The sequence below is a fragment of the Hippopotamus amphibius genome, chromosome 7, assembly GCF_030028045.1.
Source record: "Hippopotamus amphibius kiboko isolate mHipAmp2 chromosome 7, mHipAmp2.hap2, whole genome shotgun sequence".
NCBI lineage: Eukaryota > Metazoa > Chordata > Mammalia > Artiodactyla > Hippopotamidae > Hippopotamus > Hippopotamus amphibius.
The window spans coordinates 86216119-86233073 of NC_080192.1; the positions used below are offsets into that span (position 1 = coordinate 86216119).

General features: G+C 47.1%; 1 protein-coding gene across 5 annotated transcripts in view; it reads left to right on the plus strand.

The window, feature by feature from the left end:
- Positions 1-22: 22 nt before the first annotated feature.
- BOLA3 (bolA family member 3) overlaps positions 23-16955 on the plus strand; it is a 51873-nt gene continuing 34940 nt past the window's right edge. For 2 of the 5 annotated variants that reach the window (XR_009054586.1, XR_009054587.1), the window contains exons 1-3: positions 2076-5647; positions 7801-7924; positions 9971-10059. Coding sequence is in view for 3 of the 5 variants with exons in the window: in XM_057740785.1 (XP_057596768.1) it covers positions 5594-5647; positions 7801-7924; positions 9971-10059 (267 nt within the window). In the remaining 2 variants the exon portion in view is untranslated. Of the gene's footprint in view, positions 5648-7800; positions 7925-9970; positions 10060-16955 lie in introns of all 5 variants that reach the window. The other 3 variants (XM_057740785.1, XM_057740787.1, XM_057740786.1) reach the window with 3 other exon arrangements.

Below are 16955 nucleotides of genomic sequence, written 5' to 3' on the forward strand. Positions count from 1 at the left end.
CCCAGACGAAAAATAAGTTGTCTCCTTACCATGCTAACCAAGCTCTTGACCTCTTTTTTGTACATTCCTGGTTATGAGACTGAGAAAAGGGGAGAGGAAAGACTAGACTCATTAATTTTCTGACCTTGAAATTGAGTACTCAGTGTATCTATAAGACACCCCCTCAACAGCCATTTTTCATTATTATAGGAGAAATACTGGAGTTATTTTTAGAGGTTCAAATTACAGATGTCTAATTTTAGGTATATTCAAAATAGCATTGCTGGGACTTTCCAGGTGGCGCAGTGGTTAAGAATCCGCCTGCCAACGCAGAGGACACGGGTTCGATCCCTGGTCTGGGAAGATCCCACATGCCTCGGAGCTACTAAGCCCGTGTGCCACAACTACTGAGCCTACGCTCTAGAGCCCATGTGCCACAACTAGTGAAGCCCGAGCACCTAGAGCCCATGCTTTGCAACAAGAGAAGCCCCCGCACCATACCAAAAAGTAGCCCCCACTCTCCGCAACTAGAGAAAGCATGCTCACAACAACAAAGGCTCAGAGCAAGAAAAATTTTTTTAAAATTAAGTTTATTTAAAAAAATAGCATTACTAGAATTGTTTTGACCTTTTTTGAGTAGAGTTAATGAAAACTTAATGTGGCTAAATAATATGGGTTAACACTAATTTTGCATGAAGGTATGAGTAAGCTAGTAATCAAAAATTTGGACCTTTTTTGATGGTTATATTTTAGTAAGCTTAAAATCTATAGCAGAAGTGTTAAGTTTCTAAAGTTGTCTAGTGGCTAAGTTTGAAAGCTATTTTAAACCTTATAAATGAGTAGAAGAACTCAAATATTTGGGAGGTCCAGAGTCTGGCTTTGAAGCTGCACAGCCAGAAACTGTCCAAATCATGCCTTGGGCCTTCTCTAGCAAATACCCCAATGCTGTTGGGGTGGCTTTGGACACTAGCCTGTGTTGTTGTTGCTGGCCACTAGGTGTCAGTGAGCCTTCGCTCCCCCGCAAAGCTAGATGCTTCTGCCCTGGCCAGAATAAAGGAGCTTAAATGGGTGGCTCTTACTGGCAGATCCTAGGTCACATAGCTCTCCTGGCTGCAAGAGGGGCTAGGAAAGTTTTTGAATTTTACTTGGGGTTCAGAGCTCATAGCAAATTGAAAAATCCTGGATGGTCCGAAAGCTTGAGCAGGCCGCTGGTCTGTGAACTTTTTGTTCCTGTTCTGTGAAAAGATGAGGAGTTCTCACTATAATGTAAGTATCTGAGTGCATTGTTTAGCTCCGCTGACATTTTTTTGTAGCAGAGGTGCTAACCGAAGGAAGTAGGTTGTTGATTCAGGTTCTGGCCAAGCTCCTTATCTTGTAGCTGACCAGCATTTTGAATATCATTTCCTTAGAGGAACCTACCTGTTTTAGGGGAGACTTTTAGCAGGTTTATCTTGTTTAATCCTTACAGCGATCTGTTGAGGGGGTGGCAATTGAGAGATACGTTAGGAATTTTTCAGTGTGTTTTAGGCTATGTCACAAAAACTCTGACTTTGAGTATATAGTGAGGTGGGTCTCTTTCTCTGGGTTGCATTTGTAAAAGTTCTGTGTGCTCAAGAGCACTAGGAGTCTCTATAAAATAAAATGACTGCAGTTAAGAAAATCACCCCATTGAGGTAAAAGAAAAAAGAGATGTATCCAAATAGAACCTACTTAAGGAGTTTTCTGCAGTGAGCTCAGTCGTAAATATAAGTATGAAAGCTGGGAGTGATCATGGACCAGTATAAGTGAAGAGGAGAGAATCTCAAGTTCAGGGCAAAAAGAATAAATGCAGAAGGGATAGAACCATTTCCAGAGACAAAAGGCATTACACTTGTAATCATAAAGTAAAACTGGCCTTTGATTTGCTTCTATCATAAAAAATTATGTGAACCGTTACACTGGAACTAATTTGGAAGCCCAAGATGGTGAGATTAGTCTGAAAATCCTTTTCTAAAAAGGTTCAAATTCACACTGTAGAGCTAGAATTGCTAAACCACTGTCAGTGTATGCCCTTTTTGTCGCGTGCCATAGTGGGCCTTTGACATAGGTTACTAAAGCAAAATCCTGTCATGGAGTTTATGGACCAGTAGGAAAAAGGCATATACCTAAATTGCAAGTTCTCAAGGGCTATTTTGTGTAGTAAAAGTTATGCATGAGTTGTAGGCCCTTAGTTTACTGTGGGGACAGTCAGAGGTGGCTACCTGGAGAAGACAAGGCGTGAACTGACTTAAAAGATGGGTAGTTGCCACATAACCAGAATTGTTGCATGCTTTGCATAGGGAGGTCCAGTGTTGGTGAAGGGTATATTTCAGTTGGACAGGTAGGTAGGGGTTAAATCATATGAAAGAACTTGGATTTTTACCTGTAGGTGATGACTCTGAAAGATTTCAAGTAAGCAAATAATGGACAAATTTTCATTTCAGATGACTTTGACAGCAGTGTGGAAAACTGAGGGTAAGAGGAGGATACTAAAGCTTCATTAGGTTAAGTATTAAGCCCCAGTTTGGTGGTGTGGCCTGGCATAAGTGACTCCATTTGGGGCCTGTGGTTTTCTTTTTAATAATGGGAGTCACTCAACTAATACTAGAATGGATGACCATACTTTTAGCTGTCAGAACAACAACTGTAGGTCCATGTGATCTCAGGTGGCCTTGGCCTGCAGCAGCTTAAAGCAGGATTTTGGTTCCCCAGCCAGAGATTGAAGTCAGGCCATAGCAGTGAGAGCACTGAATCCTAGCTACTAGACCACCGGGGACAGTGGCCAGTAACAAGGCCTTGGCCTTTTGGCTTTGCAGAAATGAATTCCCACAAGGAGACAGAAAGTAGTGAAGCAAGTGAAGTGTTTATTAGGAGGAAAAAGTACGTTTGAATAGATACATAAAATCACTTAAGATGGGGCATTTCTTCCGAGTTTCCTCTGGCCAGTCATCTTGCTTTGCCTGGCTCTGAGTCCTGTTTAGTTTATCTCAGGGTTTTCCCCTGGGTGCGTGCATCCCTTAGCCAAGATGGCTTCTAGCAAAGAGGCCTATGAGTAGATTGACATCATCTACTATGTGTAGTCAGGAAGGTCTCCTTGACCTCAAGAATGAGAAAAATGTGGTCTCTGTCTCTTATTTGGGCAGGGCTCAGCTCCTCTCTGCCCCTGCCGTTACTGATATCTTACTGTGTCCCTCTGTTTACCCTGTCCCTGTTGTTATTTCTAACTGGAAGTATAAGCAGGAGGCTGGCTGTAAATGTCTAACCTGGAGCCCATCTATCTCCTGTCTCATGTCCAGCTGTTACCCCACATCTGGGTTTACCTGTTGGTGGGTATCAAGCCAAATGACACAACCAAGTCAAAGATGGGGAGAAGGAAGGATTTATTGCAGCAAGTAAGAATACTGAGGATCTTTCTCAAAGCAGTATCTCTCCAAGAGCAAAATTGGAGGTTTTAAGCTAAGGGTATATGCATATTCATGAAGGGGCTTGAGCAGAGGAGAATTCAGTCTAGAATTGGGGCAAAGGTTGACACAGGCAAAGTTTTAGTTGAAGTCAGGAAAGGGTCAGGAAAGGTCAACATCATTCCTTAGCTTCCAGTTGATCTGGTGGCGGAGCTCTCTCTCGAGGAGGGTGGGAGTGGTGGTTGAATTCTGCCAGACAACACACGAGTGTGCACCAGGCTAATCTTTAAACATTGAAACAGAACTGAGAGTCTATAAATGATTTATTATCTTTGCTATTGTTACTTCTCTTGCTAGGTAACAGTCATTTGTTCTGTGTTCTTTTACTTCCTTAAGATCATTAATTACTGAGACCTGTTCAAGGGCAAGCATTTTGGCCAGGCTTAGACCACAAAATGACTTAGGCCAAAAATGACTCATGTCAAGAAAGCCATGCCTGATTCTCTTTCTCTGGGGACCCCCTACCCTATCTGCTTACACAAGCCATCGAAGCGCAACACTGAACATATTGATTGTATAGGCCAGAATGCAGTACCAAAAAGAGCTGATACATCCTTCAGTGTATACCAGACCACATGCTGCAAACATACTGCTAGAGAAAGGGCTTGGCTGAATTTGGCTTTGACATCTATCTGAAGTATTACAGCAGCGGGGCAGATCCGCTGATAATCACATTGAAACCACAGAAATGTGTCTCCGGGGGCTCCAAGGAGCTCTGGTTCTTTATGTCTCACCACAGAAAGAATTCAGCTAGAAGCAAAATAAGTGATTTATTAGAACGGGATGTTTGTGAGGTTTACAAACAGTGGGCAAGAGAGTGCTGCCCTGAGAGCTCACTGGGCTACAGTTTTTTGATCAAAGGAAAAGTGGAGAAGCGGAGAAGACCACTTTCTTCCTCATTCTTCAGCGGACGTACGCTTCCATCATCAGTTCCTCCTTCACGTCAGGCAGGGGAGTTTTCATGTCCCTACATGGTCAAACTAGGACTGCTGTGGTGCAATGGAAATGAGCAAAAAGGCAGTAACATACTAAGATGTGATAAATCATCTCAGGTTTCAGTATAATGTCACCTTATAGTGTTCTTAGTGTGTGCAGAGAAGCATGTCTTAGGAATCATCAACTTCCTGACCTCACTGGGCAGGATGTGGGTCTCATTCCACCATTTGGGGCATGTCTCATGCTTCTGTTGCTAGGCAAGCCTGCTTGGTATTGTGGCTAAGCAAACCTGCTTTCTTGGGCGATCATTAGCTTGCAGGGGTCTCCCATACTTTTTTCTTTACTCACGATTCCTTAATGGGATTAACTATTAAATCACCTACTTTGTCCCTTTTCTCTGTCCCTATCAATTCTCGTCCCTGATGGTGTCAGTTTCCACTGCATTCTGAAGAATCCAAGGCTGTGTCCTGCAGGCACCTTAAACTCTGGCAAATCCAAAACTGTTAGTCGATCCCCTTCACCCCAAACCCAGTTCTCCTCCACCCATTTCATTGTCCAAGCCAGAACCCTGAGAGTCATCCCTGACCCCTTCATCCCCTTATCTGTCAATCCGATCACTGCAGTCCATTAACCTCCCAGGTGTTTCAATCCACACCTCCCATCCTTGCTGCTGCTGCTGCTGCTGTTCAGGCCTCAAGTCTCACTTGGACTATTGCAGTAGCCTTGGGACTTCTGTCCCCGTCTCCAATTTCAGCCTCCTTCTGTCCCTGCTCCTTGCAGGAGCGAGTGATCGTTCTAAAACGCAAATCTGAAAAGACTCCCCTGCTTAAAATTCTCCCCCGGCTCCCTCCTGGAGGGAGAAACCGAATCACCTCAGTTTAGCAGCAGGTTTTCGGGTGGAGAGTGGAAATGGAGGCGTTCCACCTAGCGCACCAGGGTCCTTGGGACGAGGGAAAGTCCGGAGGCAGGACCGAGGAGGAAGGACCCCCCCTGGGGGCGGGGCCTGGAAAGCAGAGGGCGGGGCCCTGGGCGTGGTGGGCGGCGTGGGCGGGGCGACGTAGCCCCTGGCGTGCTAGGGCGGCTCGCGGCCTCCAGACAGCAGGGGGCGGCCTCGCCCGTGGCGACGGCGGCTCGGGTACCGGGCTCCGCGTCTATTGGGCGACACGGCGACTTCAGACGGCGGCCCGCGTCGGCCGGGCATGGCGGCGTGGAGCCCGGCCGCGGCAGCGGCTCTGCTTCGCGGAACCCGCCGGGTGAGCGCGGGCGGGGCCGGGCTGCTCTCCCCGAGGCGGGAGCTGCGCTGGGGCCGCGGAGCGGGCCGCGGCCAGGGCTGGAGGACAGGTCCGCGGAGGGCGGCGGGCCGGGTCCGGGGCCTGCCCTTCCTTTCTCTTATTCATTCATTCGTTCGTTGGTTCGTTCATTCAGTGGGCCCGGCTACGGGCACTAGGAGAAGTGTCAGGCCCGGCGCGTGCTGGGGGAGCTTCCGAACGGGGTGGGGGTTGAGGCCGAGGGGGATAGATACATAAACAGTCATAATGCAGCGGGCATGGAAAAAGTAATGTTGATTTACTGAGCCGAAGACATGGGAGTCATAGCCCGGAGTCGCGGCGTGCGTGCCAGGGACTGTGGCTGGGTCAGGACTCCGGAACGTCCGCCTGGCTTCTGTGACCTTGACCCTCCCCAAATCCCACACTCCCGGAGTAGGAAGCCAGCAGAGGGCACTCACCACGCGCTCCTCTAATTTTCTCTCCCCCTTTCTGATTCCTTCTTTCCTCACTTCATCCACTTCTTTCGCTTTCCTCTCACATTCCTCCTCCTCTTCGACCTGCCTTCCCCAAGCATGAAGGGCACTTCTGCTGGTGACTTTCAGAGTGGACAGTGAGGACCCCGGGGGTTTGGTCAGTAGATTGCTGGTTTAAAGGCTGCTGCCTGCAGATCAGCTGAGGTGGGGGAAAGGCTTCTAAGGAGTCAGCAGTACTAACCACCCTCACCCCTTAGTGATTGCTGTTCCTTCCTGCCACGTGACTACCTCTGCCTTTGCCCCGCAGGGCACTGTGTTCAGAGGAGGTCCCATCCCCACCCCCTAGTCTTACCCAGGCCCACAGCATAAGATCCTGTCCCTCTGTACAGCACTCAGCTTCCCTCAAGATCTTTCTCTTGACCTGCATTTCAGCTGCCTGCTAGAATCGGGACTTCTTTGCAGGTGCCCAGTACATATGCCCTGAATCGTGTGGTTCTTTCCCTGCTCACTCATTCACTCATTCATCTATCACACAAGTCCTCCTGAGGACCTGCCCTGGGTCACCTCTGGAAAACTGCAGTAATAGGACAGACCCAGTCATGGCCTCTAAGACCAGTTGGTGAAAGAATCAGGACACAAGGTAATAAAGAAGGTACTCTGAGGTTCTATAACACAGGATCCTACTCTGGGCCATCAGAAAAGGCCTGAGGATGGGCAGGACTGAGGGGGTGAAGGGATGTTACCTTCAGCACCAGCACTTGATGAACAGCGCTCCAGCCGCCATCCTTGTCCAGTCAGGGATGCCTGGTACTATTCCTTTTGTAACGATACTCTTATCTGGGAATCTTTTCTGACTTGCTTCAAAAAGCACTGTTACTTTGGCACCAAGAAGCCTGTCTAACAAAATCCAAAATCTTGAGCCTGACCTTGAAGGCCTGCCATGCTCTATTTTCAGCTTCTCCTTTCAATATTTGCTCAACCCAGGCAAGGGGCTGCTGACAAGGTTTCCTGCTCCTTCATCCCTAAGGGTTGAGACGCATTCCCATCAGCACTGGCTCCTTAGGGTAGCCACTGGCGGCGGGGGGGGGGGGGTGTTACTGCCAAAGGTAAATAATCTAAAAATGTTCCTCCTTCAGGTCCTTTAATAGAATTCTGTTTCTTCTCCCCAGTAAGAATTGCAAAGGATAGCTGGCTTATTGTGCAGTAGGTTACAGGGTTACATCCCACTGGAGAGAATGTAGAATGTTAATCAGGCCTAAAGGGTGGGTGGCATTTGGCCCCTTCAGTACATGGTCAGCGGCATGCTGGCCTAAGCAGGGCAGGCCTGAGCCAGGCTGTCTGGCCTCTCCTGGCTCTGCATCTTATATCCAACCTTGGGCATATTACTTAGTGCTTCAGGCGCCTCACTTGTAGAAGTGCTTTAGGTGTCTCGCTATCATGAGGAGTTAAACACCTGTTGAATTAAGTTGGGGGCCTTTTTATCTCTAGAGTCAAAATGAGTTATTTACAATTCCCCTCTCCCCTCAAAAAAAGTTTATTCTGCATCCTGGGGAGCTTAAATGGACATTTGACACCATACAGTTCCCCTGACTTAGCCCGGGGCCCTGCCTTGCAGGGGAGGGCAGTGGGGGGCCTGCACAGTGACTTTCCTCTGTTCTGTGGCAGCTTCCTCTTCTCCACTGTGCCCAGCGCATGTTTGCCTCGCAGACGGAGGGGGAGCTCAAAGTGACCCAAATTCTCAAAGAGAAGTTTCCTCGAGCTACAGCTATCAAAGTCACTGACATTTCAGGTAAGTTTTTCTCTCATCTTCCCACAGAGTTTGGTAGGATTTTACCCACTGGAGGGGTAGAGGGCAGGGGGCTTGGAGGGAGCTCGCCATCAGTGGCTTCTCAATATGTGTGGCTTTTGGACAGATAGACCTTGTTCTGTCCCCCTGGAAGGAGTGGAGGTGGGGATGCAGAAACATCAGCAGGAAACTGCAAGGACTTGTGGTTGCCAGCCTGGCCCAGCTCAGGTTAGGTCCCTCTCAGTCACCCTGGGGCTCAGGTCCGCAGTCTTTAATTTGACTTTGAGATGAGCCAGGCTTTAATTTCCTCACATTCTTCTGACAACCTAGAATGCCCGAGCTGGAACAGACCCCAGGAAGATGAGCCCAGAGTAGCCACAGAACCTGCCTAGCCCTTCACAGGGAGGAGGCGGCAGAGCCAGACCCAAGGCAGGCTCTGTCCTGAGCCCAGTGACCAGTCCCAGCAGGCCCTGCCTTTCTCAGATGGCCACTGGCACCTCAGAAGTTCAGGCTGACTGTATGTTAGGAGCAGGCTGGGAAATCAGCTTCTGCTGGCGCTGGATGGGGAAGATAAGGCCTTTACCTAGATACACGTGTGGAAGAGCTGGCTAGGGCTGGCACCTCCCACACCCAGACACAGTCTTTGTCACTCTGCGTTGCTGTCTTCTCTGGGAACATTACATTTATAAGGATTGGGAGAAAGTTTAGAAAGTAGTTTTATTCTGGATACTATAGGAAATTAACCAGTCTAAAGATCTGTTGGAATGGTAGGTTGGGTGAGCCCTCTGCAGGGGTCCCAGGGCAATGCTGAGGTCTTTTTTTTTTTTTTCACCCATATTCCCACCACTCAATTACAATCACTGTTGGCAGTTTTGGAGTTTTTCTTTTAATCATTTTTGTCCCCTGTAAAGGTTTGTTTGTTTTATATGCTGTATGTACAGTTCTTACATGCTGTTTTTTTCCCAGCTTACATAATGGTTTGTATAAGCATACTTACCTTAAACATAACTTTTAATACCTGCATAATATTCCATTCCAGAAATTTACCATAGTTCATTTAACCATTACTATAAAGAGCGCTACTATAAACATCTTTGTAATGCTGAGGTCTTGCTGTCACCAGTCCTGTACCTGCCTCAGGCCCAGTTAGGGGAGAGCTGGAAGCTGACCTCCAGTCTGGCTCTGCCCAGTCCTGGGTAGAGTGCAGAAAGGGGATCAAGGCTGGGAACCTCAGTTTAGCCAAAGCTTAGGCTCCTAGAACACATGAGAAAAGCTTAACAAAGCCTGTTGAATAAATGGCACTTTCTTTCCTGTCACATTGTCTCATGCTAGAGCAGCACATTTTATCATCATCAGTCATTAGCACTGGCTCTCCAGCCATGTGAAGACAAAGCTTGGGCTGAGGGTGGATGGGTCCACACAAGCTCTGCCTTGAGAGCGTCCCGGGAGAACCACCCTCTCCCTGCCGCAGCCTAAGGGGAAATCCTTAATGCTGCTTGTAGAGCAGGCGGTGCTGGAGAGCCCAGCTCTGTGACCAGCATGTATTCACTGTATATTGTAATGCTGTGTCCCTGTCTCTCTCACATTTCCTTGTTCCTTTTCTTTTGGATAGTACTGCACATGATTTTCAACTCAGATTTTAGTGTGTTTTTGCACTTTTAAAAATACCAATTGCCAGTCCTTTGGGAGGTAGGACACTGAAATTCAGTCCCTCCCACCTTCCTCCATGCATTTGCTGGCTTAATACAAGGAAATAGTAGGAAAACCTACATTTCCTAGGCTTTGAGTGTTTTGTGCCTTGTCTTTCCTACCCCAGAAGCAGTAATCCTGGGTAGTGCAAATGCCTTGCAAAAGGAAGAGCACATTTTGGATTGAGGCAGCCTGCCAAGAGAAGGATGTGGTCAGGTCTTCTAACAATCTTAGCAACTTTCTGCTGAATGATAACATTCAGACCTTCTTTGGATTGTGTGGTACTTACTTTAAGGACATAAGGAACTGTGGCTGCTGTAACTTAATAACTGAAACACTTTCCAATTGCATTTATTTCAGGAGGCTGCGGGGCAATGTATGAAATTCAAATCGAATCAGAAGAATTTAAGGAGAAGAGAACTGTCCAGCAGCACCAGATGGTAAATCAGGTCAGTAGAGGTAACAACGCTTCTTTGCCACTGGTCTCTGCCTCTGAAAGGGCCTGCAAGTGGGGATGGTGTTGTACCACCAGTGCTAGGAAAGAATGATGCAATACCACAGTCATGTGAACAGGGCTTAGGATCCGAGAAAAATATAAACTGCAACTATCTGGGATCGGATTGTAGGCAAATTATTCAAAATTGAAAACAAGCCACCTAATAGTTATCTTGCATTTCCCTGTATGGTGCTACTCATGTTTACTGTTACTGTTGCATATTGAATAGTATTTGTAAACACAGGAGTACTAAAAGATACATGTTTTTGTAGATTTGAAGATTTTTTTAAGCCTCTTTTAGGGCTACTAAAGTGGGTAAATTGAGGCACGGCCTGATTGAGAATTGCTCTAGCTGCCCTAGACCCAGTGACAACAGCGGGGGTCTGAAACATCAGCTTTAACCAGCGTTAATCATGATCTGTGCTTATTTTACTTGGGATTTATACAAGCCTTGACCCTGGGGCCTGTGTCTGTAAACTCACCCTGTTCAGCCAGTGTATTTGACATGATTTAGGAAAGTTGCACTTTGTGAACTAGTTTAACTTTTGTAAAACACAGCTCTGGTCATGAGAGTTGAGTCCAGGTGTTCCAGATTGCTCTTCCAGGGCTTTCCCCACTCTTCTTGGCACAGACCCTACCCCTGCCCCCTGCCCATTGGTCTCTCCATGCATCTGGACCTTTGTCCAGATCAGACCTCCTGCCTGGGCTGCCCCTCCCTCACTCCTCTGCCGGGTTCAAATGCTACCTCCCCACCTGCCCGGGAGGGAATGAATGCCCTCCACCCTCTGACTCCAGCCTTTTCTGCCTTGTGTCCTGGATACTTAGGTCCCTGCTGCCATCCCTTGGCCCTGCCAGCCCTTTGTGGTCTGGTTCCTTGTTGGATCCATCTTTGGATTCCTCGTGGAGTCCACCTTCACTTGGATATGGGCACATAGGGCCCTAAGGCATGCTGGTGGTCTGACTGGGCGGTCTGGGGTGGAACAGCAACCACTTCTGTCCTCCAGAAGCACTTCTAGCCCCGTATGATCCCAGGAATTGGAGCCAAGGTAGCGGACAAAACAGGGAAGACCCAACTGGCCCAAAGCATTCCCAACTTGTAGGACTTTGGGTGTTGTTATCAAAACTACTCAGGCCGCCTGATGGAACTGGGCTCCTGGGGGTGCCGTTAATTACAGCACATCCCCTGGGCTGAAGCCCTGGTTACAAGGATGAAGGTTCTGGAGTTGGACTGCCCACATTTCAAATCTGGGCTCTTCTACTTTCTGCTGTGTGACTTTGAGCAAGTTACTTAACCTCCCTGTGCCTCAGATTCCTAATCTGTAACAGAGAGCGTAACAGGATTTGCCTCAAAGGGCTCTTTTGAGGATTAGAGGTAGTCGTGTAAAGCACTGAGAACAGTGTCTGACACATGGTAAGCCCTTCATATATGTCAGCTGCTGTCACCATCTTCATCATTGTTACCTCTAAACACTGTGAGGAATCTGCACCAAGTCCAGAGATTAGGGCAGCAATTTCCTCTGCTTGGGAGAATGTCACCTACATCATCTTGGGCTCGGGGTTTCCTTTGGGCCCCTATTGAACACGTACCTTCCCTGGCCCTGTCCTTGCTGGAGAACCTTGCTCACTTGTCTGTCATGGCCCTGGAAGCTGACTATGCAGGCCAGGCTGGGATCTGTTTTTCCTTTTTCTTCCTTCCTTCCTTCCTTCCTTCTTTCTTTCTTTCTTTTTCTTTCTTTCTTCTTTCTTCCTTTTCCTTTCTTTCTTTTGAATTTTTATTTTATGTTGGAGCATAGTTGATTGATTAACAATGTTGTATTAGTTTCAGGTGTACAGCAAAGTGATTCGGTTATACAACCCAGGTCTGTTTTCTTCACTGCTGTGTCCCCAACAAAGGACCTAGTACATAAAAGAGCTAAATTAGTATTTGTTGAGAGTTTATAGACAGTAAAGAGAGCTGGCCTCGGTTTGGTTATTGGTTTACAGAGAAATTAAATGTTTAATGCCTAAAAGGCTTTCCATTTCAGAGAATTCACCTCCTGGCGTTGGTGTACTTTTAACCTGGAGCAGCTACTGCCTGGATTACCATAGCAGCCACTATGGCCAGCCAAGCACTGCTTGTCATGGGGTGGGTGACGCAGGCCCACTACTGTCAGAGCAGGGTTGGCAGTGGAGGAAGGGCATTCCCAGAGCCTGACCATCGGCGTGAGCAGAGGCCCTTGTTGGCCACAGCAACTGTTAGGGCTCTAACGCACGTGTCTTGACATACTGACGTGGTTGTAGGCATTTTCAGATGATCATGTTTGTGGATGTTGGCTTTGATAGAGTCATGGGGAGGAGCAAAATGAAATGGCTTTAAGAGGAAGTCTGTTGGCCTGTGGGGTCTGAGCTGGACCTGGAGTTAGTGGCCCATCTTTTCGAGGTGGTGGGAGTCAGCGCTCTGACAGGCACTCACGTAGGAGGAGGCCCGTCGGGGGTGGAGTGGAGAAGGCAGGGAGGTGACCAGACTCTGCTCCCAGGTTCTGTTCCCCAGTTCGTGGTTGCCGAGTAAATAGTCTCTTTGTGAGTGGGTGAGAGTTGGGAGAGGTGCCCAGGCTCAGGGGGCGGACCTAGTAGGCCAGGGTGAAACTTTCCTCGCTGATTTTGCCTTGTAACCCCAGTAGAATCAAGACTCTTAGGCCCAAAATGTCCTGAAAAGGTCACTTGTCCTATCTGATGCTGGAATCCACCCCTGTGCTCCCCAGCTTCTCATCAGATAGTGCCTGCCTGCTTTCCTGGGGACAGGGCGCCCTTGTCACGTTTCACACCTGCTGCACCCTCAGGAGTGAACTCCCTGATCCTCCAGGACCCTGCCGGCTTGTGGCTCAGCCTCTCCCAGCTCACACTGTTCATCAGCCTTCTCTTCTGAAATTGTCACTGCCATTTGCTTTGGGCCAGACCCCAGTGATGGCAGGATGACAAGGGTTCCTTCCCCATCCATCCTGTCCCTATCCGGGGGAGCAACCACATGGAGGAGAGTGAACACCATGTTCCCTTCTGTGTTGGGTGAGCTGGTCCATCCCAGCTCCGCACGTTACAGTGCACCTGGAGCCTCAGTTTCCTCGTTAGTGAAGATTGCATGAGGTGCTGGCCACACGTGCCTCGTGCTGGCACGTGGAAGGTGTTTGGTAACTAGCAGTTGCCCTCTCCCTTTCTCTGGCCTCTTTCCTATCTGTTGCCCATCATCTTCCCCTAAGGGTGCCTCTGCCCTTATTCCCCTACTCAGAACCCTTCAGTGGGCATCCTGGCTCCCCATGGAGCCCAGTCCCACCCTCATCTGGGATTTCTGATCCTCTGTGTGCTTGCCTTCCGTCTCCCCTCCATGCACCTGACTTAAAGCCGGCCTTTTCCTGATGAATTGCAGCAGGTTTCCAGGCTTTCCTCGCCTGCTCTCCTGGGCCCAGTGCCCTGTCCCTCTGTGCCTGTTCCACTCCCAGCTGCCCAGCTCCTGGGCTGCCTCCTCCACAAACAGCCAGTGCCGTAGCAAATGCTCCTTCCTACCGATACCCACAGCAGTGCTGAGCTGGCTCCTGGTCTGGCAGCATCCATCACTGTCTGTGCTGAGTCTATTTTTGTGGGCTTGAGTTACTTCCCTTACCGTTTTGTTTGTTTGTTTGTTTGTTTGTTTATCATTTTCCCATGGCTTTTTCATTTGTGTCCCCAGCACCCAGCATAATGCCGTGGGCATAGTGGGTGCTTCAAAATGTTTACCCACTCTGCATCTTATAAACTGCGGAACTTTGGCCAGGTCACTTCCCCACTAGAGCCTCAGTTTCCTTGCCTATTTAAAGTGACCCAAGTGATCTCTAAGGCCCTCTGTAGCTGTAAGATCCTGTGACCTGAGGGCTGCAAGAGAGTAGAGAGAAGGCCTTGGGAGGGGATGTGCACAGGGCTTAGGGATCAAAGCCCGGATGGTTTCTCTGTCCAAGGTCTTTCATGTGAAGCTATGACTGGGCCCTCATTTAGCTACAGAGGCTTTAAGGATTGTGGCGGAGACACAGGGAAAGCCTCTAGGGGACAGAAAGCAGAGAGCATGTGGCTCAGAGGGCTGTGTTCCCCTCCCCTAGCAGTGACATGAGGCTTTTTCCAGGGACATTTCTGCTTATCTGCAGAGGTAAGGGGGTTTATTTGTGAATATGGAGATGGTGAGGCAGCTCACTGGCTCCCAACACAACCACAGCTCCTGGCATCAGGGCTGGACAGAAACCCAAGGGATATCAGGGGTGGCCAGGACGTCAGGATACCCAGGTTCAGGTTCTGTCTCGTTTGCTGTTACTCACTTGCTGACTTTGGACAAGGTATAAACTCTATTTCTTTTTTATCAAAGGAGATAGGACTAGATTATCTCTAGAGATCCCTCTGACTTAACAAACCTGACCGCGTGTGTTAGTATTCTCTTTATAGTAAATGACAGAGACAAAGTTAGAATCAGCATTAGCAAACAATGGTAATTAATTGGTCCATGTAATGAAATTATCTAGATTCAGGGTCTTAAGTTCATCTGCTTGTTTTTTATATTCTCTCTGAGTTTCCAGTTTCTGTGTGTTGGCCTCATTTTCTCCTACTGGAGATGGGCTTTCTCTTCTTGGTGGGGAACAGGACCCCAGGTTGCCTCCAGGCAACAACATTCCAGTACACAGGCATACCTCAGAGATAATTGCAGGCTTGGTTCCAGACCATGACGTTAAATCGAGCACACGAATTTTTTTGGTTTCCCAGTGTATATAAAAGTTATGCTTACACTATATTGTATCTATCAAGTGTACAATAGCATTATGTCTAAAAGGAAATCTACGTCTTAATTTAAAAATACTTTGCTAAAAAAAAAAATACTTTGCTAAAAAATGCTAACCACCATCTAACACAGGGATGACACAAAACCTTCAGTTTGTGAGAAAACACAATATCTGCAAAACACAATAAAGGAAAGAGCAGTAAGCCAAGGTATATCTGTGGTGACCAAGAGAAGGCTCTATACTGAACAATCCCAGGGAAGATTCTGATTGGCCCAGTTTGAGTCATGTGTCTCCCCCTGGCCAGTCAGGCTGGGCCAGGGGCACATAGCTACCTCAGTCCAGGTCAGTTAGTAGTCCCACCAGCAGTACACAAAGTGGAAAGGGACTGTTCCCAGGAGAAGGGAGATTGCTGGACAGACTAGAAAAAAATGTCTACCCCACTGTGATGTCTTCGGCCTAGTATAAAAGGACTTTGACTCCCTTGCTTCATTCAGGTCCTGTAGTTTGTCTCCTAGTACTGCAGGGGCTAAATATCTGTTCAACTGCGGTTGCTCATTTACACTTGGGCCCAGACATCTTTTGTAACCTTAAACAAATCTCAATTTACAACTTTATTTTCTGACCTAGAGTAAAACTGGGGAATTGGTGCTGATTAGTGTGGTTTTATTTTTTTATTTAAAAAAATTTTTTTTTACATGAAGCTATTTTTTTTATTAAATTAATTTTTTTTTTTAATTTGGCCATGCTGCTCAGCTTGTGGGATCTCATTTCCCTAACCAGGGATTGAACCTGGGCCTCTGCAGTGAAAGCACTGAATCCTAACCACTAGATCACCAGGGAACTCCCACTGTGGTTTTAAAGAGTAGCTGTTCTTTGCTCAAAATAGCAAAACACAAAAAATAGCCTAAAATTTCTTCTTTGGGGGACAGGTTAAAAAGTTATGATACATATAATGGAATGCTGTGCTGCTACAAAAAAGAATGAGGGTGTGCTTTATGGCTGATGTGGAAAGAGCCCCAGTGTTAGGGGAAAACAGTGCAGAACAGTGTTTGAAATACTGTTGTTTGTGTTTTTAAAAGATAGTGGAGTGGAATATATATTCATATTAGCTTGAATATGCATTTTTAAATCCTTGCAAATATACACATGGAAGTAACAATAGTTCTTTATTTGGGATGGAAGTAGAAACTTGGGGACAGGTGTGGGAGGGAGACTTCACTGCATGCCTTTTTTATGTCTTGATTTTTGAGCCAGGTTAAATACTGATTCAAAAAAAAAAAAAGTTTTCCAAAAAGGAAAAATCATTTAAAGAGAGTAGCATTGTCATATATACACTACCAAATGTAAAATAGATAGCTAGTGGGATGTTGCTGCATAACATAGGGAGATAAATTCGATGATGAGTGATGACTTAGAGGGCTAGGATAGGGAGGGTGGGAGGGAGTCGTGGGAGGGAGGGTTTATGGGGATATATGTATAAATACAGCTGATTCACTTTGGTGTACCTCAAAAACTGGCACAAGAGTGTAAAGCAATTATATTCCAATAAAGAGCTTTAAAAAAAAAATTCAGTCTTGTATCCACCACCACAATCAAAATACTGAGCAATTCTGTCACCCCCTCCAAATGCCTTTGTTTTGTTGCTTTATGTTCAATCTCTTCCATCCTCCCCCAGTCCGTGGCGACCACTGAGCTATTTTTTTGTCCCTATAGTTTTGCTTTCCACTGTTGTATAAATAAAATTATACAGTAAGCAAAAAAAAAAAAAAAAATTGTTTAAAGAAAGTTGTATGCAAAGTCTCCTATAGAGATAGAGCTATATAAAAATACTCCCATATGGGCTTCCTAGGTGGCGCAGTGGTTAAGAATCCGCCTGCCAATGCAGAGGTCACGGGTTCGATCCCAGCTCCAGGAAGATCCCACATGCCGCGGAGCAACTAAGCCTGTGTGCCAAAAAAAAATAAAATAAAATAAAGAGCCCACATGCAGCAACAAAGATCCCATATGCCTCAACTAAGACCCAGCGCAGCCAAATAAAGAAATAATTAAAAAAAAAAAGAAATACTCCCATAGAGAC